At 40.2% G+C, this 25,429-nt stretch overlaps 3 protein-coding genes across 3 annotated transcripts; 1 reads left to right on the top strand and 2 right to left on the bottom strand.

The window, feature by feature from the left end:
- The first annotated feature begins 889 nt into the window (after positions 1-889).
- On the top strand, positions 890-5,303 carry LOC114248212 (chymotrypsin-2). The gene is made up of 5 exons (XM_028181374.2): positions 890-1,015; positions 1,760-1,961; positions 2,886-3,144; positions 3,688-3,864; positions 5,012-5,303. Exons 1-5 carry the CDS (start codon positions 964-966, stop codon positions 5,210-5,212), a joined length of 891 nt encoding a protein of 296 aa, XP_028037175.2. The 5' UTR covers positions 890-963; the 3' UTR covers positions 5,213-5,303.
- A 1,701-nt stretch (positions 5,304-7,004) lies between these two features.
- On the bottom strand, positions 7,005-12,909 carry LOC114248206 (chymotrypsin-2). Its single transcript, XM_089734684.1, has 5 exons — positions 12,794-12,909; positions 11,911-12,142; positions 11,148-11,382; positions 7,569-7,742; positions 7,005-7,211 (listed from the first exon to the last, which is right to left on the bottom strand). The coding sequence occupies exons 1-5, from the start codon at positions 12,879-12,881 to the stop codon at positions 7,062-7,064; spliced, it is 879 nt and encodes a 292-aa protein (XP_089590810.1). The 5' UTR covers positions 12,882-12,909; the 3' UTR covers positions 7,005-7,061.
- Positions 12,910-17,168: 4,259 nt separating this feature from the next.
- Positions 17,169-24,161, bottom strand: LOC149500929 (chymotrypsin-2). The gene is made up of 5 exons (XM_089734587.1): positions 23,737-24,161; positions 22,636-22,867; positions 21,993-22,227; positions 19,418-19,591; positions 17,169-17,828 (listed from the first exon to the last, which is right to left on the bottom strand). The coding sequence occupies exons 1-5, from the start codon at positions 23,786-23,788 to the stop codon at positions 17,682-17,684; spliced, it is 840 nt and encodes a 279-aa protein (XP_089590713.1). The 5' UTR covers positions 23,789-24,161; the 3' UTR covers positions 17,169-17,681.
- Between the last annotated feature and the right edge of the window lie 1,268 nt (positions 24,162-25,429).

Raw genomic sequence — 25,429 nt, 5'->3', positions numbered from 1 at the left:
TGCATAGGTTAGGTTGCACGTCGAACTCTGTGTCGAGTTCGACGAGTACGGCTACCGGGGTCCCTAAGCTTGCTCCTAGTGTTAGAGCTGAAGGCGTCTAAAGCAAGAGTTATTGGATCTGATGAATCCGTAAGGACGTGTCTAGGGCGTTCTCAATTGTATAATAGCACCAATCAGCACGTGTTCGTAATACATTCTACGTATAATCCCCATCCAATTCGAACCCATTGATACGGTCGATTATCGGTGTCTTCGTCGATTACGAGGAGGTATTCGACAAGCGAACTAACCCATAGACACACAGACTACATAGCCCACTGAGTTTCTCGCCGGATTTTCTTAATGGGTGGCGATTTCGATTTGATGGTAGATTCTGCGAAACACAACTCTTGCTAGGATTGGTGGAGAGGATTCTGTCAAGCTGGTGCTTCGTTTCTGCCAATCCAACATGGTTCTCGTGACCGGGTCTAGGGTGTATGGACGACCGAGCTGCATGACGACATATCAGTGGTCGGAGTTGAGTTCTAACATTACTTCGATAAAACACAAGCCCAGAGCTACGTTCTTAAGCAGTGCCAGATCGATGGTGCTCGGACGGATTATAGGGAAAGTGAATGAGAGTTGGAAGGCCGACGATTTCGAAGGCGAGGCCGTCAATGAACGCGTCGAGTCGATTACCGTTCAAGTCTGGTGCTGAGCAGTTCTACCCGGATTGGTGACAATTAGAATCACCTACTAGAATTACCGTGCGTTAACTATTTCCATATTTTGGTTCGGATATTGACACGCATCAAGCACTGCAATGTCAACCAATGCACTGCATTTCGCGTCTAGAGCATTGAACCGTGCGATCAATTGTTATTGATTTTAAATAAAATACGTAAATTATTATCTTTTCTATATTCCATATAAATACCGTGTTGTCCAACTGTTTGTGTCATAGTACGCTGTGCAAAGTGCAACATGTTTACAATCAGTTTGATAGTTCTGGTGATAATCGGAGGGAGTGCATATGGTAAGAATCAAGAAAATTTTAGTTTAGCGTTCAATTCATTTGCTTGTTTTTAATACGCTTTTATTAGCTTCAGACGTATGTATATTTGTAACGGAATCTTTGAACATCATTTTGACCCCCTTCAAAACGTCGGATTAACTCGAAATTTGGTATACTTATAAAGGACCGATGACAATTCAAAAATAAAAAAAAAATTGTTGAAAAAACAAATTGAAAAAATTGAAAAGCAACTAAAAAATGAAAAATAAATAATAGTTTAAAAAAACTAACAAAATACGCTTTTATAGAAAATCCAACTAAAAATAGAAAATAAATTTTAATCCATTTGAATTAAAAATAGTGTAAGAAAAAATGATTTTATTGTAAAAAAGCTTTTCAAGCCCAAAACTAAACTATTATTAATTATTTATTTAAAAAAAAATTAGCTGCAATACCCCACGGCTAATCACAGGGACAGATAGAAAATAGAGTATCGTTGATTTAGAAATTCCAATCTCTCGGTTCTAAAGTAATAACGATGATCCAAAACTTCAAATCGGAGGCTCATGAATACGTACGTACACACATATAACATAAGCCCTTTTTTCATTGCTTAAGTGGGTGGACAAGCTCACGGCCCACCTGGTATTAAGTGGTTACCGGAGTCCATAGACATCTACAACGTAAATGCCGCCGCCCACCTCAATAGTAAAACAACCTATTAATAGTAAATATTGCTTTGGTCAATGTTTCCGTTTTGTGCAGGCGTTCCTGTGTTGGAGGTCAATTCTGAAAGGATAATTGGTGGAGAAGATGCTCCTGAAGCCTATGCTCCTCACATGGTGGCCCTCATTGAAGGGTATTACTTCAGATTCTTAATGTGTGGAGGTTCTATAATCACTAAGAGACACGTTCTGACTGCAGCGCATTGTATTGATCCTAGTATTATCGATGGAAAACTGTCCGAGTGAGTTATTTAATCTATATATATATATAAATGAATTGCTGTTCGTTAGTCTCGCTAAAACTCGAGAGCGGCTGAATCGATTTGGCTAATTTTGGTCTCGAATTTTTTGCGGAAGTCCAAAGAAGGTTTAAAAGCTTAGATAATTTTGTTTTTCCTTTGATATCCTCCCCATCGGACGGATTCCGTTTGTTTGTTTTAAGTTTATTTTATACAAAAGTTTAGGTCTTTTATTTATCGATTGAGGCACTACGAAGTCTGCCGGGTCAGCTAGTTAACTATAATATTATAATTAACTGACGTATATATGTAGCTGCGAATTATTTGCTATCGTGGACTTTTAGCCTTCTTTCAATATCTATACCCATATTAATGTTATAAATGTGAAAGTCTGTTTGTATGTCCTTCTTTCACGTCGAAAAGAAACAACCGATCGACATGTTATTTTTAAAAGGGAGAATATTAGGTCAGACGAATAACATAGGCTAACTTTTATCGAGAAATAACCTCTCGTTCCCACAAGAAGCTACACTGACATAATTATCTCCTTGACAACGCGGGCGAAGTCACGCGTAATGACTAGTAAATAATAATTATATAAATATGACACATAGTTTACCGGTGGTAGGACCTTTTCTGAGTCTACACGGGTAGGTACTACCACCCTGCCTATGTCTGTCGTGAAGCAGTAATGCGTTTCGGTTTGAAGGGTGGGGCACCCATTGTAAATATACTGAGACCTTAGAATCTCAAGGCGGGTGGCAGCATTTACGTTGTAGATGACTATGGGCTCCAGTAACAACATAACATCAGATGGGCTGTGACCTTTTCCACCCATTTAAGCAATAAAAAAATGATACCTGGGTGAAAGACATTTATTTAAATTTTCAATAATTAAATCAGAGTTTTTCGTAAAAATTTCAACAGAACCCTCAATGGGCGAATCGGCTCGAACCAATGGAATTCAAGCGGTATGACGGTCAAGTTTAAAACCTTCAAGAACCATCCCCATTGGGATGTGGACAATATAAAAAATGATGCTGGGATTCTCATCACTAAAAACGACATTGAGTTCAGCTTAGAAATCAGAAGTGTTGCTCTTGGATACGAATGGGTGGGAGCAGGAGAGAAAGCCTCTGTGACAGGCTGGGGGAACACCGGACCCAGGGTTGTAGGTGGTGTTGTAGTAAGTGACTTTTTCACGATACAATATATCATTTCTTGTCACCCTCTAGTATCTACAGTCGGCATCATTGCGCCACTTTAAAAAGGCGGCACGACATGAGAACCTTCTTGTCGTGGCCGCTGGAAATTACATACCCGATCCTGTAGATCGAATGGTAAACAGTCGACGTCGCCCAAAGCACGTCATTACGGATCCTCCCGATCCATTAACAGTGCGTTTAGGTACCACAAGCACCGGTCATCGTTCTCGTCGAACCCGTCGCTTGCGACGAAGGGCTCGACGAGCGAATTAACGCATAGACACAGCCCACTGAGTTTCTCGCCGGATCTTCTCAGTGGGTCGCGTTTCCGACCCGGTGGTAGATTCTGCGAAGCACTGCTCTTGCTAGGGTCAGTGTTAACATCACTCCGGCTTGAGCCCTGTGAGCTCACCTACTAGTTAAGGTTACGCTGAAATAGCCTCTTAAGGCTATCAGCTTAGGTAGGAAAAAAAAGTCACCCTCTGTCCTTAAAATTTCTCAATGTTTTTCACTATATTTTGTAGCAAATATCACCTACTCCGGATGATTTGCAACTCCTATACGTAGAGACGATAGCAGCTGATCAGTGCAGCAAGGATATGAGAGAAGCAGCAGCAGAGTTGTGGTGGGGACCGGTTCCTGATATCGATCCTCACCTTGAAATATGCACGTTCCACTCCGTTGGTCATGGCATGTGCAATGTGAGTAGGATTTGATTCATGCAAATTGGCTATTGGCATTTATTAGCATTTCTATGGACCGGTATTAGCTCCGTCGAACAGTTGTTCCGGCTGGCTTCTGATAGAAATGAATACAGGAAGCTAACGGCCAACCTTCAGGATTGAAGAGGCACTGGAAGAAAAAGCACTTCTATTGTAAATTATCAGGGACTTAAGCGAAATGAAGACATCAAAATGAGCAGTAACTCATGATATCTCCAACTCGTCATACGAAATCGAAGTCTCTTCTTCTTCTTGCTTCGGTCTCCTCAATACTGAGGGTCGTGACCACCTCCTCGCAACAAGAGCTTATTACGGACCATTTCACGCCATTTGCCTCTATCTGCCGCCGAGTGTAGAGCATCGTGAACTGTGGTGTCGAGGGTAGTGCGGATCTGGTCAGTCTCTAGTATCATAGAATAAATTAGACCTTCATACATAGTCTTAATATTGAAAGGTCACGTATTTGGTAGTAAGAACCTCTTGTGAGTCCGGGCGGGTGGGTACCACCACCCTGCCTATTTCTGCCGTGAAGCAGTAATGCGTTTTAGTTTGTTGGGTGGGGCAGCCGTTGTAACTATACTTGACAGCTCCAGTAACCACTTAACACCAGGTGGGCTGTGAGCTCGTCCACCCATCTAAGCAATAAAAAAAATTCAAATCTACAAGAATGATCTGAAAGGAATTCTTTGAAGTTAATTTTCCGAAACAAATCATATTGTAAATTAACTATTAGCAGCCAAAAATATATTTAAGCATATAATTATAGAGCAATCCTCCTTATAACATAGTACTCTTATAACGCATTTTCATATTACGCGATTTCAGTCCCTCGTATAGCTCGGGTATTCCCGGCATATAATGCGGGGATTTCACACGTTATTTATGTATTTCTAAACTGTGAAATTCTTAATGATCTGTACAGCTCATAATTAATATCGCGGATTTTTGAATTGTAAAAACATTCGATAAGTTGTATTATATTTGTACATAACGCGTTATAGAGAGTCATACAAGCGTGTTATGCGATAATACTCCAACAAAGCGTTTCCTATAACGCGGAACCAATCTACCGCGTTATAGGGGGAATTAGTGTAGCATTTTTTCTTTATTATATACTTTTTCCCAGGGTGACTCTGGAAGTGCTCTTTTGACAGTCAAGGACGGAAAGCAAGTGGGTATTGTCTCTTGGGGACTGCCTTGCGCCATTGGAGCTCCAGATATCTTTACGAGAGTAGCTGGCGTGCGCGACTTCTTGGAAGATGTTTTAAATGAAAGTTTGAATGAAGAAATCAACGCAAGATCGCTCTTTGAAGGTTTCAATGTTTGACAAAAAGTACAGTAAAGCAATAAAGTACAATCGATGGAGAAAACAGGAGCAGGAAATATATTGGGTTGTAAATAAAGTAATCTAATTTATATTCGTGTATTTTAATGTTCTGTTCCTTGACTCTGTTTATTCAAGTATTTTGAAGTAGTTGTGGCCTAACGGATAAGACATCCGGTGCATTCGTTTTGAGCGATGCACCGGTGTTCGAATCTCAGGCGCGTACCAATTTTTCTAATGAAATACGTACTTAACAAATGTTCACGATCGGCTTCCATGGTGAAGGAATAACATCGTGTAATAAAAATCAAACCCGCAAAAATTATAATTTGCGTAATTACTGGTGGTAGAACCTCATGTGAGTCGGCACGGGTAGGTACCACCACTCCGCCTATTTCTGCCGTGAAGCAGTAATGCGTTTCGGCTTGAAGGGTGGGACAGTCGTTGTAGCTATAGGCCGTTTCCCAATTACAGCACAAGAGCGCATTATGCAGCATAATGCTCAACTACAGAGCATAATGCGACTCAGTGACGCACAATGCCGAATTATGCTGAAGCTTAGTTGAGCATTGTGCCGCATAATGCGCTCTTGTGCCTACGGAAAACGGCCATACTGAGATCTTAGAACTTATATCTCAAGGTGGGTAGTGCATTTCCTATGCAAATGTCTATGGGCTGTGAGCCCGCCCACCCATCTAAGCAATAAAAAAAAAATTAAACATTGAGACCCATCCAAAGACGAACACCGTCGCTTGTTTCCATTCGAAAGGTTGATTCTGCAGTCACATAAAGTAGATGTCCCACCATATTTCGATCACAATTATTATTGTCCATTTATCTGTTCCGATGCTATTCCTTCACCGTGGAAGTCAATCGTAAACATTTGCTTAGTACGTATTTCATTAGAAAAATTGGTAGCCGCCCTGCGTGATTCGAACACCGTTGCATCGCTAGATACAGATGCACCGGGCGTTTTATCCCTTAGGCCACGACTACTTCTTGCAGCGACCGAAGACGAATAACAAAATAAATAATCAAAAAACTAGTTACACAGCTTAACCAAAGCGGTATGTCAAATTTCTAAAAAAAATAACCTCAATCACGCAGCAACGCAGCAAATGCGACAGTCCTACCAACCTAATCGATCCGGTTCTCAGAACCTAAAAAGGTGCATGAGATGTCGGCTGATTGAAACACATATGCATATACACACATACATACTGACCACACACAAAGATCGCCGAAAAGCATTGGGCTTTTGTGTCAGATATTTTTTAAGTAGGATTAAATCTGAAAGCTCGTTCGAGTCAATGGTGATGGACTCTTCTTCAACAAGCCACGGGACGTTGCATCAAGCCAGATTAAAAAAAGAAATAGATTAAAAAAAGATTTGTGGTGTCGTGGGACACCGGATAGGAACAAAGTTCTTAAAATTAACATTTTAATATTACGATAGTATTTTTATTATTAAAAAAAAAAAAAAAGTTCTATTCGAGGTATAAAGAAAATAATTATCGGGTATACATCTTTTAGTATGATTTTTTTATTGATATAAAAAAAAAACTACTTTACATAGTTATCAACTTTATTTTATGATTGATTTGACACAATGGTTTATAAAAAATATATAATATTTTATTTTTATTTTTGTACGTTATTACAAAGTTAAGTCGTACACTGTGTGCATTACTAATAAAAATCTTACGTTACGGACGTTTTTTCCCGGCTAGGGTACCCCTCCGCATCGTCCCATAAGGAACTTCGTTCCAAATAAAACAGAATAAAAGGCGTTAAACTTTGTTGGTTTTTGTTTATTTACAAAAGCTCAGGGTAATCTTGATTTAAGTATAGTTTAATTAGCTATGTTTTGTTGCAGCCAGGACCGGAAGGCGCTGACTCTGACGAACATGTCAGGAGCTCCCAGCGCGCAAGGGAAGCCCCACGACACGATGCCGACTTGGAGACCGCTGTCGGTCCGAGCCAATGCGCTGCCACTGTCACCCTGGAGTAATATATTATAGATTATAGATTAGATTCACGATTTTAAATTGTCAAAGTGCAAACTCGAATGTAAATAAATAAATAACAGAAGAAAGATCTAATAGGTTAAATATGTTAAATATAAATATAATGAAATAAAAGCAGGTTCATTTATATTCAAAGTAAGTAAATTTTCTGTTTGAATCAAACCATAGAAATCTAGACAGACAAACCCATTTTGCTATGAAAATGATTATGTCTATATTTTACTTGTTTAAATTATTGTAGCTACATGGGTACGTTCATATATCTTTATGAATATTATAAAAAAAATTGCAGGGAAGACGAATTGACAAGGAAGTGTTGTTTATATACTTACATTGCAAGTACCAGTTCCTTCTGCGTGGAATGTGCAGAGCTCGATGTGAGGTTCGACAGGAGGAGCCCTCATGTTAAGGTCAATGGCCGCCTGGGCCGCAGTCCTCACGCAAGTCGGACCATCAATGGTTCTCACATTGATCTCCAGAAGATTCGTGGAGAGAGCACCGTTAGCCTGGAAAGAAGATCCAGTTGCCATAAAAGCCTGAATTGAAGTGGCAGAACTGGGCTGTTGAGAAATCGGATGGATCAGATGGATCGTGTAGTGACAGAGTTAGAAGAGATTTTAGACCGATGAAAAAAATATCGCCAAGCTCTTTTCTTTGACCCCGACTGCGAAAACCCCCCAACGATACCAGATGTCCAAAAACGAACGAACTAGACATACTGAAAGAAGAAGCTCGTTATGCTATTAAACACCTTAAAACTGGAAAAGCAGAAGGAGGTGATGAAATCCCGATCGAAATCGTTAAAAAATGTGGCGAAAGTGATGTCGAAATCTTCCATGCTGTTTGTAACAAGATATGGAAATCTGGCACTTGACGTACTGAATGGGCGCACTCCCTTTTTATCCTTTTGCATAAGAAACGTTCGACAAGGAAATATAGCCACTATCGTCTTATTGGCCTGATATCGCACTGCAGCAAAATTCTACCACATATCCTTAATGAACTTTTAAAAATATTTTCATCAACACATATAGCGCCAGAACAAGTTGGCTTTCTAATTGGGAAAGGAACAAGAGAACAGATCTTGATTGTGCGACAAATTATACAAAAGGCGGGAGAGTTCAACATACATCTGCTTTGTTGTCTTTCAAAAATCATTTGACTATGTTTAATGGCAACAGTTATGGAAAACCCTCGAAAAATGGGAGTGCTAAAACATCTTATAAATGTCCTACGAACGCTTTATTTTTTAACAATACAGCTTCAGTAAAGCTGGATAACGTTGCCTCACAACCCCCGTGTCCCAGTGCTGGAGTCCGGCAGGGATGTATTTTTTTTAATTTTTTTTGTTGCCTTTGCATTGCAGACGAGCATACGGCCCACCTGATGGTAAGTGGTCATCGTCGCTCATGGACGTCAGCAATGCCAGGGGCAGAGCCAAGCCGCTGCCTACCATAAAGTACTCTCCGCAAGCCTCGTTTGAAGAAGGACATGTCATAGCGCTCGGAAAACACCGTGGAGGGGAGTTCATTCCAAAGCCGGATGGTACGTGGCAAAAAAGATCTTTGGAAACGCACTGTCGATGAACGCTTCGGTTCCAGATAATATGGATGAACCCTGCTCCGATGGCGCGAGGTGCGATGATAAAAAGGAGATGAGGGATCATCTCGAATAATTCCTCAGAGCATTCCCCATGGACTATGCGGTATAAAACACAGAGAGAACGGAAGTCCCTCCGTAGACCCAGAGGCTCCAAGCGATCCGCGAGAGCAGGACTATCGACCATCCGAACAGCACGTTTCTGTATGGAGTCAAATGGAAGTAGCTGGTATTTGAGAACCCCGGCCCAGAGGTGAGAGCAGTACTCCACGCGAGGTCGGACCTGCGCTTTATAAAGCGCAAGTCTCTGCCCAGGCGCGAAATACCGCTTCGCTCTGTTGAGGACTCCCAACATTTTAGAGGCCAACTTGGCTTTACCTTCCAAATGACTCCGAAACTGGACATCGCTCGAAATATCGACCCCCAAAATCCCGATACTCGCGGAAAGCTGCAAGGATACTCCTTGAAATTCCGGCGCCATGACAAAAGGGTCCTTCTTCGCAGTGAACGCGCAAACCTGTGTCTTCAATGGGTTGAACTGAACTGAATTCAGTTCACCCCACTTGGAGACCCGCCTCAGAGAGTTCTCCACTTTAGACACAAGTTTTAATCGCCTCTCGTGTACAACGCTTCGAGAGAGACTTTGATGACCGATATATCGCGCATCCCCCGTACTATCATCCGCATAGCAATGCATGCCATCAATAGATAGCATGTCATTGATATGCAGTATGAAAAGCGTGGGGGAGAGCACCGAACCTTGTGGAACACCAGCGTTGATGGTCATGGTATCGGAGCAGCAGCCGTCGACGACAACTGTGATGCTCCGTCCATCCAAAAAGCTAGCGATCCACTTGCAGAGTCCCTCAGAGATCCCGTAAGCTGGAAGCTTCGATAGAAGTGCCCTATGCCAAACCCTGTCGAAGGCCTTCGCGATGTCAAGGCTCACAACGAGAGCCTCGCCCTTGCTTTCCAAGGCTTCAGCCCATTTATGTGTGAGGTATACAAGAAGATCGCCAGCTGAGCGACCATGACGGAAACCGTACTGCCGGTCACTGATCAGCTGGCGATCCTCAAGATACTTAAGAAGTTGGATGTTTATGATTCGCTCCATCACCTTGGAAAGCAAGGAAGTTATCGCGATAGGTCTGTAAATTGAGGGGTCCGACCGGTCACCCTTTTTGGGGATAGGGTGGACATGAGCAGTCTTCCATGAAGACGGAACCCTGTTGGTATTGTACGAGAGGCGATATAGACGCGTTAGCGCGGGTGTCAATTCAGGGGCGCATGTTTTTAGAACCACTGCGGGGATGCAATCCGGCCCACTCGACTTATGGACATCAAGAAGCCGAAGCTCCTGCCTGACTGCACGTTGTGTGATGCGAATCTCAGGCAAGGAGCTGTCTTCTTCTCTTCTCTCTTCTTCTTCTCACCTCTTCTCACCTCTCTTGTTTAACAAGAGCATTACCACCAAGGTGGCACCGAGGTTACACCAAGGCCATTATGAGAATAGCTCTAAATGACTAGACTGATAGTGTGCCAATTGGTGGCAAAAACATATGCAACCTTGGTTATGCTGACGACAAACGACAGATGACCAGATCACTAGAAATGTGGTGCTGGAAAAGGATGCTCCATATATCTTGGACTGAGCATCGCACTAACGCGCCTCGATCCTAAAAGAACTTATTATCTCTTAAAGGTTGTCGTCAACAGTGCAATCCAGGATTTTTTGATATTTTAGACACGTATCGCGACGGCCAACAGAGTTTATCGAGAGATCTAAAAAGATCTAAATATCTCGTGGACGAAGCCCCATGCGCTGGACTGATCAAGTGAAAGATCTTAACAAAACCCCACTTAACGAGTGCATGCGCCAAGCCTAAGTTCGCGAACTATGGAGAACACCTGTCAATGGTTTAGTAAACAAGGATTCCACATGACCACGACTGCTCTGCCAAGAGCAACCTACTATGATGATGATGATGATGATGATAAAAGTCTTGACTTTTTTGAAATACATTTATTTTGTCCTGTTGGAGATAGCTTTATAAGTAGTAAGGTACAGATCTTTGTTTCTTTAATGTTAGCCTGTTGATTTCTGGAAATAATTGTTAATGCCCTGAGCTAGTTAAAATCTTTGTCATCCAAATATTTCTATTAAAAATATACGATTGATGATATTTTCTAAACATTTAGCACAGGAGCAAATCCTAGCTTGGGGTCATTGAATCGTATACTTATATTTGTTTTTATATTTAGGGATACTTTTCAGCTTCTATACCGACCACTTCAAATACTATTAAACTCACCCTAACTCTTCCCCATCCAGCAACCCTGACAGGGACGCCTCCAGGTACGTAGTCAAAACTCAAAGAGATAGGCCTGACGCGGTCGTTGAAGACGATGTTCGAGGATGTTATGAGAATACCCAAGTCGTTCTTGATGGTATTGGACACGTAGTTAGGGTGGGTGATGTTTCTGGAGACAGCGTGGAGGGTACCACCAGAGTTCCATTGGTTTGTACCGACTGTCAGACGAAGATTTCTGCGCAAATGAAGAAAACAAACGAATAAAATATAACACTAATCACCTAATAAAATAATTTTTGAAAATAAATATTAAATAATTTTGCTATAGTAGGCAGGCGAGACTAAGGTTCCTCTGAGCCAATAATGGACACTACAAGTGAATACGAGCAGCCACGTTAAGTGATGAAGCCTCACTTCTAACTGCATAAGATTAACGGATATACTACCCTTTTTAAGTCAGAAAATAAGATTACATCGTGTCATAAATAGACAGGACTAGGGTACCGAAACCTTACGGTTCACAAGTGCCACATGCGAGGTTGGGTGCATTGGGATTGTGTGGTCCGGTGAACATGAAACTTAGACCTCCTGTCTAAAGGTGGATGATGGTATTTGTTTATTAATTTATGTGGCCTTCTATTGCTACTTATAGTCTGGTGAGCCGCGAACATTTACGCCCATACAATATCCATTTCCAATATCCACGAGGAATAGATTGCTTGCTAACCTACTAGTTAAGGCGAATGGAAATTTATAAGATTACCCAGAGAGACTTCCAAATATGAATACAGCGGCAATGCAATGAGCAGCGGTGAGCACCGTGCGTGGGGTGAGCACTGAGCCTCCACAGACAAAGCTCCTAATGAAGACACCATTAGTCATCGCCACCATGTGGGGGTGGCTGCCCTGAGCTGCCTGGCTACCCCCCACAATACGTGCGTTCCGGTCCACATGCTCATAGAAGATGGACATGTCATCTTCAGGCTTGGGGAGGGCTGGAATTTAAGAAAAACGTGTTCATCATTAAACATTATCTATAATTTTTCTTGATAATTTTTCTGATTCCGAGAGTCGACTACATATTTAAAATTACATCTGCAGTGTATACACGCCTTTATTATTTATATTCATTTTACAACTTAAACAACTATAATACGAAATATAATCTGAACGAGCTTTTAATTACATTTTAGGACCCTGGGTGATTGGCAGAAGGGCAGGAAAATGATGAAATCATTCCATGATTTCTTTCATAAAAAAAAGTTTACCAGTTTTTACGGCCACTGTAGTAATTAATTATCTTAAAATTACCAATATCCAGTGACGAGAGTTGTCAGTTACAAGTATATAAAATGCACAAAATTGATAAAAGTCTGTTCAGCTATTCATCTGGCTAGACTATAATTACTAGTTCCTGAATTATATTTCCCTAACTCATCAGTAATAACAGCATTTCCTACTACAATTGCATTCTTAATGCCTACTAGACTTTAAGGTTGAGCACTGAGCAGTTGGAATAAGTCTAATGTGGTCTATGGGCTTCCACAGTAATCATCATCTTCAGTTAAATCAAAAGATATCCGCTGCAATAAAAGGCTTAATGAACTAAATTCTTCGTCATGTTGGCAAAAAATCAGAAATCTTACCCCAGGCAGCTGCAAAGAGCGCCACAAAAAGTATTCCGTATTTTACGTTCATTTCTCCCGTCGCCCGAATCAGACTATTCATTAACATTCGAATTACCAGTTATTTATAATTTTACAAATCATTTATCAATCCGATAATACAAAACCTTTCATTATTAATCCGATTGTATTTAGATAAATCGTTCTTATCGACTACTTAATGAAGTGAAAAAAAAAAAACAGTACATGTAATTTTGTTTGTCATATGTAACTTACTTGGCTCATTTGTGGACAATATTAGGGACTTCTTTGGTTTATGGGCTCCAGTGACCACTTAACACCAGGTGGGCCGTGAGCTCATTCACCTACCTTAGCAATAAATAAAAAAGCCTATGTACTCAGTCAACCACTTGATACCTTATTTCTAATAATATTGGTGGTTGTAGTATTAGTATATCTTCCGAACGGCAAAGTCGGGTCAGGCGGCGCCGGCGGCAGTTACCGCTGGGTCACTAATGTTGAAATAGATCTCCTAACTCTCACAGTCCAAGAATCGAAGGCACTAGCTGAGGAGCGAATAGAGAAGCTAGTGTCGGAGGCGGTGGTCCTTTTCAGGTCGACGAGCTACATTAGTAAGAAAATCAGACAATAGCCCATAATCGCCCGATTAGTCTTAGCCCTAGGCAGACTCTACTCATGATTTGTAAAATGTCCCTTCGGAACAAGATGATACTTTACAAAACTTGCATAAGGCCCGTCATGACTTACGCGAGTGTGGTGTTCGCTCACGTAGCTCGCACATACATAGATACCTTAAAATCCCTACAATCCCATTTTTGCAGGTTAGCCGTTGAAGCACCATGGTTCGTGACGAACGTTAACTTACACGAGGACCTGGGCCTCGAATCGATTCATAAACCCATGAATTCAGCTTTGGAACGTTACTTCGATAAGGCAACGCGATAAAACGACCTGGGCCAGGCAGTCCGATCAATTTGTACAATTATTTTGAAAACCGGCAAAAGTGAAACTTCCTTCCTTGCCATTCCAGATGTTTGAAGGAATCTAAGCCAAGCCGAGTCGAATAGTAAAAGTAGACAACTTTAATTAATGGACTACGCAAGCTGTAAAATTATCAGCTTATCTTTGTACATTCCTAATTAGCAACTAAGAGATATCAAATCTACTACCGTAGGGATTTATATAGAAAAAAACATTGCTATAAATCGAAAATCGCTACCAATTACTTCAAGCGAGTACATATAATATGATTATGGTCCGTATATATTGAATAAGTTTAGCTTTTTTGCCCAGTTTCTCTGGTTATTGTCTTCCTTTTTTTATGAATGTGTTGGCTCAGAGGCCTTACCAGTTTCATTAGGACACCTGTCCTCTCTGATTTGCTAACAGATGTCCTAGCGCTTCCGAAGGAGACCTAACAACTCAAGAGTAGTTGCTTCGCGAATGAATCTACTATCGGATCGGAATCGCGACCCGCTGAGAAGATCCGGCGAGAAACTCAGCGGACTGATGTATGGGTTAGATTGCACGTCGAACTGTTTTTCGAGTTCTACGAGTAGGGTTACCGGGGTCTCCTGCCTGCTCCTAGAGTTAGAGCTGAAGGCGTCCAGTGCAAGGGCTATTGGATCCTTGTGGGACTCCAGCCGTGAGCGGTCGCGGTGAGTAGCGGGTTCCCTCGACTCGATATCCGATATTGTGCCAGACTTTGTCGAATGCATTTGCAACGTCATTATTTTGAAAACCGGCAAAAGTGAACTTTCATCAAAGTCCATTTGCCACTTTTTTGATGTCATCTGAAGCATCGACATCATGCATTATTAAATTTGTATAAATTATTTATTATTAAATTATTAATATATATACAAGGTCGTGTCCCTGAAAGCCCTTTGTGGCTCTTTGTACCATCATATTAGTTTATGCACATGTAATTATCGATTATTATTTGACATATTTTGGCTAATTGCGATATGAATTATTTAGTACGTAATCTTGGATTTTCGCTGAATTTGTTTGATGCTTTAATCATATAATGTTATTGGGTACTCCAGAATAAATAAACAATAAAAGACTTAATTGCGTTTTCTGTTATGTGTATAATGAGAAAACAACATTTAAAGCCCTTAATTTCATAAAATTATTATATTTAACAAACTGAACTTTCTTTTTACTGAATGTCAAACTTCACTGAATGACATATAAGAAAAATTATTTTTATAAAACTAAAGAGGTTTAGACTATGAAGGTTTTTCTTTACAATCATAAGATTCAATTCAACTTTTTATCGCATTAATTTTCTGTGGCCAGCTAGACATTTCTCTATTTAAATTACCTTCAGAATGCGCTAAATATTAATCAAAATGTTTCGCTATTCAGTAATTCAAATAATTAATACGTGTGTGTAGGATATTTGCACCGACCTGGAGTACAAGGACACATTGGATCGCTAGTAAATATCTCTCCTTTTCTTCTCTCATTGTGTCCTTAATAAACTTTACTTCCATGGATTCGCTTGCTCTTTGAAAAGACTCGAGTCTTCCAGAAAGGTACTACATTCATCCTCTTGTCTATCTATGTCAGATCCAGTGTAGGTTGGTAGACCTGGCCGGTGATTCTATTGAGGATTGTCATAATGTTAGTAAACGGGCCGCTAAAGAATAATCTCCGAAGCTTCATCAGTCAATTCCCGAATTAAAATTGAACAAGCTGGAACCACGGACAAAGGTCACGGGGAAACAGAGCGAGCCCTTAATTCTGCTTATGTTATAGCTTACAAAGAAGACGGCAAAGTCTCAAGGAGTTTGCGCGATTGGATTCCCTGTCGACTTCACTGGAATTAATCGAATGAGTTCTGATAGTTGATTAAGCTGTCCATAAAAGAAAACGAAATTTGTAAAGAGTACGTAGAACTTTATTTTTAAAATTAAACTCTAGATGTCGTTAGTATTTTTGTTGAAATGTTACTGATGTTTTAGTTATAGTGTAACTTTTAAAATTTCGTCTAATACACCTAAGCCTCCGATAACTGTAGATCCGTTCCTGCAAAGTCCCGTGCTGTGCAAAACTGTGTTATTATATGAGACTAGAAGCTAGTACAAACAGAAGAAAAACACGTGTGGCACTCGGGGACTGCCGCGGTAAAGCTATTACATAGCATTTTTTATCAACTTATGCAATTATAATTAGACAATAATAATTGAATATTAAAACAATAATAATTATGACCATGCCATATTTATAAAAATTAACAAAATCAAAACATTAACTGTCCCCTTCACACACATAAGCTAGACCGCGCTAGAGAGAGATGGGCAGACTTTTCATGATGCGCATGCAGTGCGACGTCACGCCGCGCGCTTATTCACAAACACTACACAAACGCAACGCGTGAATGTGTTGAACGCGAGCTACATGGTAGGCGGAGTTAGGTTTTATTTTCGTTACGGAACTTCTTGATTCGGTCGCCACGCTCAAAGCCCGCGATAAAAACTATGCAATAGCTTAATAATGTGCTATGTCTGTATGTTTTTTTTACCTATTATACATAAAAATAGCCCATAGACATTCACAACGTAAATGCCGCCACCCATCTTGAGATATAAGTTCTAAGGTCACAGTATAGTTACAACGGCTGACCCGACCTTCAATCCAGAATGCTTCACGGCAGAAATAATGGTAGTACCTACCCGTGCGAACTCAGAAGAGGTCCTACCGCCAGTAAAATTTCGGTTATTCTTATAGTATATTGTTTGTTCATAGTGCATAGTGTAATCTTTGAGTACTTTTAAACAAAAATCTCGTTATCGTGTTGTAGAAGTACCGTGATAAGAGAGGGTTATTGTATTCGGATTCTGTGAGTCGGAGACATGATTAAAATTACTCCCACAGTTTAATCTCTGTGACTAAGAAAACACGTATTAAGCAAGTATTAGAAGCGTTGAAAACAATATAAAGACAATAATAAATGCGAGATTAAACCGTAAAAGTACTTCTTCATTTTATTTACCATTTCATTATTTAAAAGTAAATTTTGTTGCTGACTGTTTTTCCACTGTTACCGCTAGATTCTTGTTTTTTGTTTTTTAATTTAGCAGAGACATATTTTCGTCAGTATGTGTTAATTATTTTGAAATATTTAAGTTTAGATCATTGTTGGTGTTCTAGTTGAATTTAGAGCAGTGTTTCCCAACCTTTTTTGTGCCATGCCCTGCTGTAACATTTCCAAAATTTTTGGGCACTCCATTCATCATTTTAAACATTAAAAAATTTTTTTTTTCACTTAAGAAACATAAATGTTAGGTTTTAGGAAGAAATCACTATGAAATTGTTATTAAAACACAGTAAGTAATATTACAAAACATATAATAAAACATTGAAATTCAAATTCAAAATAATTTTAATACATTTTTATATATTAATTTATTGCGATTGCCCCTCTTAATTATTAAATTGCCCCGTTGTGGCTCATGGGCCCCATGTTGGGAAACACGATTTAGAGTGTTGAATTACCTTAACTTCTAGTTTATACAATAAAACACTAACTCCGTTTTTGGTTACATTTGATGACAGATGCTTATAGTTAAGTCCTAACGGCTGTCTGGTGTAGTGGTAAGTGACATGGTCACTACACTAGGGGGTCGCGGGTTCGAATCCCGCCAAGGGAAGATATTTGTATGATAAATATAAATGTCTTTTCCAGGGTTATGGATGTATATTAAATATATGTATGTGTATAATAAAAATCTTACATTTATTTAACCAAAACCAAATATATAACCAAAACACTTTTGTTAAAGAGATTTGTACAACTATATTTTTGTGGAATTGATAAGCATAAAAGCAGACTCCTGTTATTATTAGCACCTACTAGCAGCATGAAGACTTAAACGTCTTAAACTATATTCTCCTCTAACCAGGAGCGGAAAGCGCTAATTCTGACGAACATATCCGGGGCACCTCGTGCACAAGAAAAGCCCCAGGATACCATTCCCACTTGAAGACCGTTGTCGATACGAGTCAATGCACCACCACTGTCACCCTGGGAAAAAAAATACTGATTAATAAATTAAATTTGGTGGCCGCAAGAAGTGGTTATGGAGAGCCCAAGACCGGACTCAGGGGTGATTGGGAGTGAAGACCGGGCTCAATAGTGGTGGGATTGGGAGAGGCCTATGTCCAGCAGTGGACGACTGTGGGCTAATGATGATGAAATTGAATTGTAGGTAAGCTCTTTGAGGCTTTTATTTCTTGAAGGTTTTGCTCTTTAAGTCGCTTTTGATTTAAAGGCTAATGAAGATACAGCTGACGGTCGTCAACCAGTAGAGGCACGAATAAGCCGCATTCTACCGCTACCTTAAGTCGTCGTGGCCTAAAGGATAATACGTCCGGTGCATTTGTATTGAGCGCTGCATCGGTGTTTGAATCTCAGGCGGGTACAAATTTTTCTAATGAAATACGTACTCAACACGGGTTCACGATTAACTTCCACGGTGAAGGAATAGTATCGTGTTATAAAAATCAAACCCGCAAAATTATAATTTGCGTAATTACTGGTGGTAGGACCTCTCGTGAGTCCGCGCGGGTAGGTACCACCACCCTGCCTATTTCTGCCGTGAAGCAGTAATGTGCTTCGATTACAAGGGTGGGGCAGCCGTTGTAACTATACTGAGACCTTAGAACTTATGCCTCAAGGTGGATGGCGCATTTAGGTTGTAGACGTCTATGGGCTCCAGTAACCATTTAACACCAGGTGGACTGTGAGCTCGTCTAGCCATCTAAGCAATAAAAAAATTAAAAAAACCTACACTTAGCGCTCAATAACTCGCTTTCGAACCTCAAATGAAACAGAACTCAATCGAGGTAGGCTAGAGACAAGGTGACGCATTTTGCACAGAGCGCGTTTGTCTCTACGATTCCACTCCACTCCACTATTGTTAGTAATACCTAATTATTCATCGGTAGTAGCAGTATTTACAATCATTTTCTTACTGCACATGTTGACTCCTGATCATTTAGTTCTAAATTTAAAGACTGTGTCACTACTTTTAACCTTATTTCTCTTTTGTTTTAAACTGGTTGGTGTGCCGACCTTTTTAATTTTTTACCGAAACTTAAACCTCACTTCTGGTACTGGTGGCAAGTCGATGGGCCAAGATAACTATTTCGCAGCGGATAGGTGGATGAGCTCACAGCCCACCTGATGCTAAGTGGTTACTGGGGCCCATAGACATCTACAATGTAAATGCGCCACCCACCTTGACATATAAGTTCTAAAGTCTCAGTATAGTTACAACGGCGGTCCCACCCTTCATACCGAAACGCATTACTGTTTCACGGCAGAAATAGGCAGGGTGGTGGTACCTACCCGCGCGGACTCACAAAAGGTCCTACCACCAGTAATTACGCAAATTATAATTTTGCGGGTTTGATTTTTATTACACGATGTTATTCCTTCACCGTGGAAATTAATCGTGAACATTTGTTGAGTACGTATTTCATTAGAAAAATCGGTACCCACCCGCTTGTGGGATTCGAACACCGTTGCATCGATCAACACGAAAGCACCGGACGTGTTATCCTTTATATAGCATGCATTTTCTCGGTCAATTTGTATACAGTTTTACTCACACCACAAGCACCAGTTCCTTTAGCGTGGAAGGTGCAAAGTTCAATGGCTGGGTCCACGTGTGGGGCCCACGTGTTGAAGTCTATGGCCGCCTGGGCCGCAGCCCTGACACAGGCTTCACCGTCAATTGTTCTCACGTCGATCACCAAAAGCTTTTCGGAAAGCGGCTCACGATGCTGGAAAAGCATGTTTGCTAACATAAGTAAGAAGTATTAAAACACAAAACTGGAAATTTTCATAAACATTTGGCATTCAGCACAAATTAATGCTTTTTCACGTACGTATTTGCCCTTTTAAACTTCGAATCAACAATCAGAACTTGAAACGCGGATCATACCCGAAACATAATTTGTTATGAGGTACCTTCAAAGTTAGGCGCCAAATTACATAATACATACGAAGAATTTTCACTAAGGGAATAAATAGGTTTACGCCCTTTTTAATGAAAAAAAACCAGACTATAGTGTAAAATAACGATGGGCTGTCGAATTGTTTACCAGAAAATATTAGAATATGATTTTATGGAACTCGACTCGCTATTTCCCCATTGTCCTTAGTATCCTAATTGTAGTAGAATGTTGATTTTCTGATCCTAACTTATCATGAAAATCGTCTACTGAAGTCTCTTCAGTGCTTAAATTTCAGCTTGCCCTAACTCGATTGGTCAATGTGGGTTAGTAGGAATATTGGAATATCCTTTATTCTAATTTCTAATGTAATTTGCTATAATAGCTAATTTGCTAAATAGGTCAAAACCCCTTAAAGCTGAAGGGGTTAAGGCCTCGTGGTGCGCTACCATTAGACGCCGCCGCATATCTACCCCGACCTGAACTGGAGTAAAAAGTACTTGAACATTACGAACAAATTATACTTTTTTCAACCCATGAATTACGTTTTAACCAAGATACTATAACATGATTCGCAGTAAATAATGAGGCTGACCACACAGAAAAAGAAGGGAATTGGAACCGGAAGTAAATATTTGGATATTGGTCATACAAATTGAAAGCGCACATTGAATTCATTTTCGTTCTATCCAATAGGCAATGTCCCTGTGTTATCGCTTTCGTTAAGTCCTTTTTGGCAGGTATCAACCTGTTCACAAGAACAATCTGTATCTACTAGGTCGAGGTTCACGTAAGTTAATTTACTGGTGGTTGAACGTATTGTGAATCCACACGGGTTGGTGCCACCCTATCTATTTCTGCGATGAAGCAGTAATGCGTTCCGACTTAAAGGCTGGGACAGCCCTTTTACTGTAAAAACTGAGACCTTAGTACTCATGTCTCGAGGTGGGTGGCGATATTTATGTTGTAGATGTTTAGGGGCTCCAGTAACCACTTCATTCCAAGTGGGCCGTGAGCTTCGTCAACACATTTAAGCAATAAAAAAATTCGTAAAAAAGTTATAACCTGAATCGATTCTGTTTCATAAAGGTTTATGTCCGTGAACCAAGTTTAATACACCAAAGACCACCTATTGACCACCATTTTTGTAAAAATCCGAACTACTTCGAGCAATTTTCAGTAGTCGGAAGCTATAGGAAAACACAGCAAACACGATAGTCCTATTGGCCCAATCAAACCGCTTATCCGAGCCCAAAAAGGTGCACGAGATGTCAGCTGATGAAACACACACGGAAACATACATACTGACTACACAAAGATCACATGTGTAAGTTTCATCTAATTTGTTATTTATTTAGTTCGTGGAAATCTAAATTAGATCAAGGTAGATAGTGTACCTAACTATGCCAAATGACTTGTTTGCTATCTTGTTATAGAATCTTATTTCAATGATAAGATATATAGATAAGTAGGTAGTGGTTACGTTATAGCATTCATGAGCTTTAGTACGATAAGGCCTTGACACCAGACGCGTCATGTGCTGAACAATTAATGTCCGGGAGTAAAATAATACTAATATTATTTCTAGTTCCGCCATACAAATGCCAGCAAAAGTCTCGGGCCTCTGAGGGACTCAGCTGGCGCTACCAGTGACTCCGACTTAGTTATGTGCTGTGCATACTATAGCCACGTTTCGGCTTTAAGTACCCTTTGTTAGGACATACTGTATAATTAAAGCAGCAGCTTGTTGGACCACTAAAGTGGCGGATGAAAGGCGATTGCATGCAGCAGAGCTGCGAATGTTGCGATGGATGTGTGGAGTAACGAGAATGGATAGAATACGGAATTAATATGTTAGAGGAAGTCTGAAAGTGGCACCTGTGACAGAGAAGCTGAGAAGTGCGCGTTTGGGATGGTATGGACATGTGATGAGACGAAATGAAAATGAGGTTGTTAAGAAAATGTTAACTATGAATGTGGAAGGATATAGAGGAAGAGGTAGACCTAAGAAGAAATGGATGGATTGCGTGAAAGACGATATGGGTAAGAGGGGAGTGAGCGAAGGAATGGTATATGATAGAAGAGTATGGAAGGAGAAAACACGTTGCGCCGAACCCAGGTAACTGGGAGAAGGGCAGAATAATGATGACTGTATGATTAAAATATGTTTAAGAAAACTTTGTTTAGTGAAAGAGGAATAACGCGTGTGATAAATATAATGGCGGCTTACCCCAATTCTACCCCATCCAGCAACTCTAACGGGAACTCCACTAGACACGAAATCATAGCTCAATTTGATGGGGCGGACTACATCCGATAATTTTACTTCCTCGTCTGTTATGAGAAGACCGATGTCGTTTTTCAAGTAGATGAGGCTAAAGTCAGGGTGTGTTATATTCCTGGCCACGGTGTATTCGGTACCGCCAGAGTTCCACTCGTTCGTACCGACGGTGACGCGGAGGTTGCTGTTGACGATATTCGGTTTTGTAAAATTATTGAAACACGAATTCAAAGATTACAATAAACATTTTCTTGTAATAACAATAAAGATAAAAAAAAATTATTGACCTTATACATACAAGCATATGGCCCATCCGTAGGTGAGTGGTTACCGTCGCCCATGGACTTCAGCAATGCCAGGGGCAGAGCCAAGCCGCTGCCTTACGATTATCGGGCTTCGATCATAGGAATAGTTGCACTACACCTTTTATTCAGAAATCGTTTTCTGAAAGTTTTAGTTTCTGGAAATATATTAACTAGACAACGCCATGTAGCCCCAGAAGAAAATCTAACTTAACTCGAGTCTTTGGGTTCTACTCGAATCTTTTAAGCGGAACTTCGCACTCGGAATAAAATAGGACAAAAAATCTTACATGTGCAAAATTCCGCCCGCATATACACCGGCCACACAATGTCCAGCTGTGAGTACGGTGCGTGTCGACACCAGCGATCCTCCACAGATGAAACTCCTGATTCGTCCGCTGGTCAGAAAAACCATGTGGGGGTGGCTCCCTGGAGCAGCTTCGGTCCCTCCAACGATACGGGCATTTGGATCGGCGTGCTCGAAGAAGATGGATAAATCCGTCTCCTCAGGAGTCGGAAGTGCTGGAGAATTAGTTTACTCTTTAGTAATAATGGTAATTTTTTTTATACAGCAGAAAATTACTCTCGCGGCGTGTATGTGGCAGTTGAACCTCACTAAAACTCTTGCTCGGGAGCCCGGACTGGGCCGGAGCCCATTCGGGGGCCACTGAGATGGCGGGACAGGGTTGACGCAGAACATCCATCCCGCCGTGCCCCAGACGCCGGACCGGCGGACGCCAATGACACGACCACCGGTTCCCTCATACGATTGACGAGAGCTCACCTGGTACCGCGTGCGTGCTAATAATGGCATGGGTTAATTCAGAGAATGGTACAATGTTACAGAGTTGGTATTATTAGTTATTTTTTTATATTGGTAAAAAACCTGTTTTCGAATTGTTTTTTCATGAATTTAAGCTATTTAAAGCGTGACCTACTTTCCAAAAAAGATGATAATCGATTGACAGAAGAGGTAATGATCCTGAATTGTGGGTGCCTTTGCCGAAGTATCCTTACATATACAGGAATAAATAAATAATAGTTTAAAAAAACTTAAAAAAATACGCTTTTATAGAAAATCCAACTAAAAAATAGATAATAAACTTTAATAAATTTGAATTAAAAATAGTGTAAGAAAAAAATATTGTATTGTAAAAAAGCGTGGGGTGCTTTTCAGGATATTATCAACATATCTAACACTGAAATAATTTTTCAAATCGGACCAGTAGTTCCTGAGATTAGCGCGTTCAAACAAACAAACTCTTCAGCTTTATAATACTATGTATAGATCCATCTTACTCTTAAAACTAGGATACGCGATAAGAAATTTTGCCTACCTTCATCGACAACAAAAAAAACAATAAACCTCATTTAAGGGTTTGATAACTTACCGGAACACGCAATGAATGCCGTACAAAAAATAAGCAAGCGTTTCATGTACATGATACGAACTAACTAAATTAAATACATCACGACGTTAAAAAGCACGACAATAAATTAGCAACTCTTTATCGCACTGATTTTAGATAATTGAACTGATTTTAAGATAAATCGTCTGAAATGTTATCAATTTTGTTTTTTTTATTTCGATTATACCTATTAATCAGTGTAGCAATAATTTATCATATGATTTATTAGCTTAAATCGGCCGATAAGCTTACAATCACCTGGTGTAAATAGATTTTCGGGGAGATCACAACATTAATGCCGCCCCTCAATCCCCGCCCTCGTCCCGCAATCAAGCAACTCTTAATATTGTGTACGTTCGTACAAATAGATAAAAACATTTCCTTAGTGCAATAAATACATAATTATATAACTGGTCTAGCCATATATTTTTACTGGTGGTAGGACCTCTTGTGAGTCCGCGCGGGTAGGTACCACCGCCCTGCCTATTTCTGCCGTGAAGCAGTAATGCGTTTCGGTTTGAAGGGCTGGGCAGCCGTTGTAACTATACTGAGATTTTAGAACTTATATCTCAAGGTAGGTGGCGCATTTACGTTGTAGATGTCTATGGGCTCCAGTAACCACTTAACACCAGGTGGGCTGTGAGCTCGTCCACCCATCTAAGTAATAAAAAAAAGGCATGAAGTGAAATGAGATGAGATAATATGGGAGCACGTAATGATTTATATTTTATATAAAAAAGTTATCATATAAATATCATTTTTCATATAAAAAACTTTCATTAAAATTAAAATAAGACTGACCTAAAGGTCTTAGTTACCAGGTCAAAAAACCTTTAAAAAAATCATTTCGTGCGCACCGCGTTTCGCATTACGTTGTTTTTAACTTTCGGCTTTGTTCGTTTTCGTAAACAACCTAATGCGCGATTTCTCGTAACAGGTTCCATTTTTATTTTCAAGCAACCTGTTGCTGCTACAGGTTTCGTAAAAAAATACTCATCTTTAGTAGGAAACAGCCTCAAAAATATCGTTTTTTATTAAAATATATCAAACAATAAACATAGCCTAAAATGTAAACATTGCCTGATTTTACCAATTTGGCCATTGCTGGGAGACCTGAAAATTGGGCTCATGAAACCTTCTAAGGTATTGTAATTTATGCCCAAATTCTAGCACTGTAACGCCAGGCCCAAGTTTGTATGAATTTCGGGTTTCTCCTTTGTGGCCAAACAGATTAAAGGAATTTCATTTAAAAAAAATGCATTGGCATTTGTAACAGAACTATGGCAGGACTATGTAGACAGGAAGTAAGCAAGCGTATAGTTGAAGGAAGTCATGGCCCATCTGATGCTTAGTGATCACCGGAGCCTATGGACAAAATAATAAGAAAGCCATCACTGATATGAATGACGTGAACACAGTCTCAGTTGTAATTGCAGAGCTGCTGACCCACACCGCCGGATTTTTTCTGTAGGTCACGCTTCCAATCCTTCGCAGAAACTGAGAAGCACAGCCCTTGAGCTCACCTACCATTCCGGACCTAGCTGGAATAGCCTCTTAGGCTACTAAAGAATAGGTACAGTAAAAAATAGCAGACATTTAGGCTACTTCACGTCTCAAGCTAAGTACCGGTGAAATCGTCATTATCATATAGGTATTTTCTTAGTCTGGCCATAAA

This window comes from Bombyx mandarina, chromosome 18 (genome assembly GCF_030267445.1).
Source record: "Bombyx mandarina strain Sakado chromosome 18, ASM3026744v2".
In the NCBI taxonomy this organism is placed as follows: Eukaryota; Metazoa; Arthropoda; class Insecta; order Lepidoptera; family Bombycidae; genus Bombyx; species Bombyx mandarina.
Note: the sequence above shows the minus strand (reverse complement) of the source record. Positions and strands in the feature narration are given on the sequence as shown.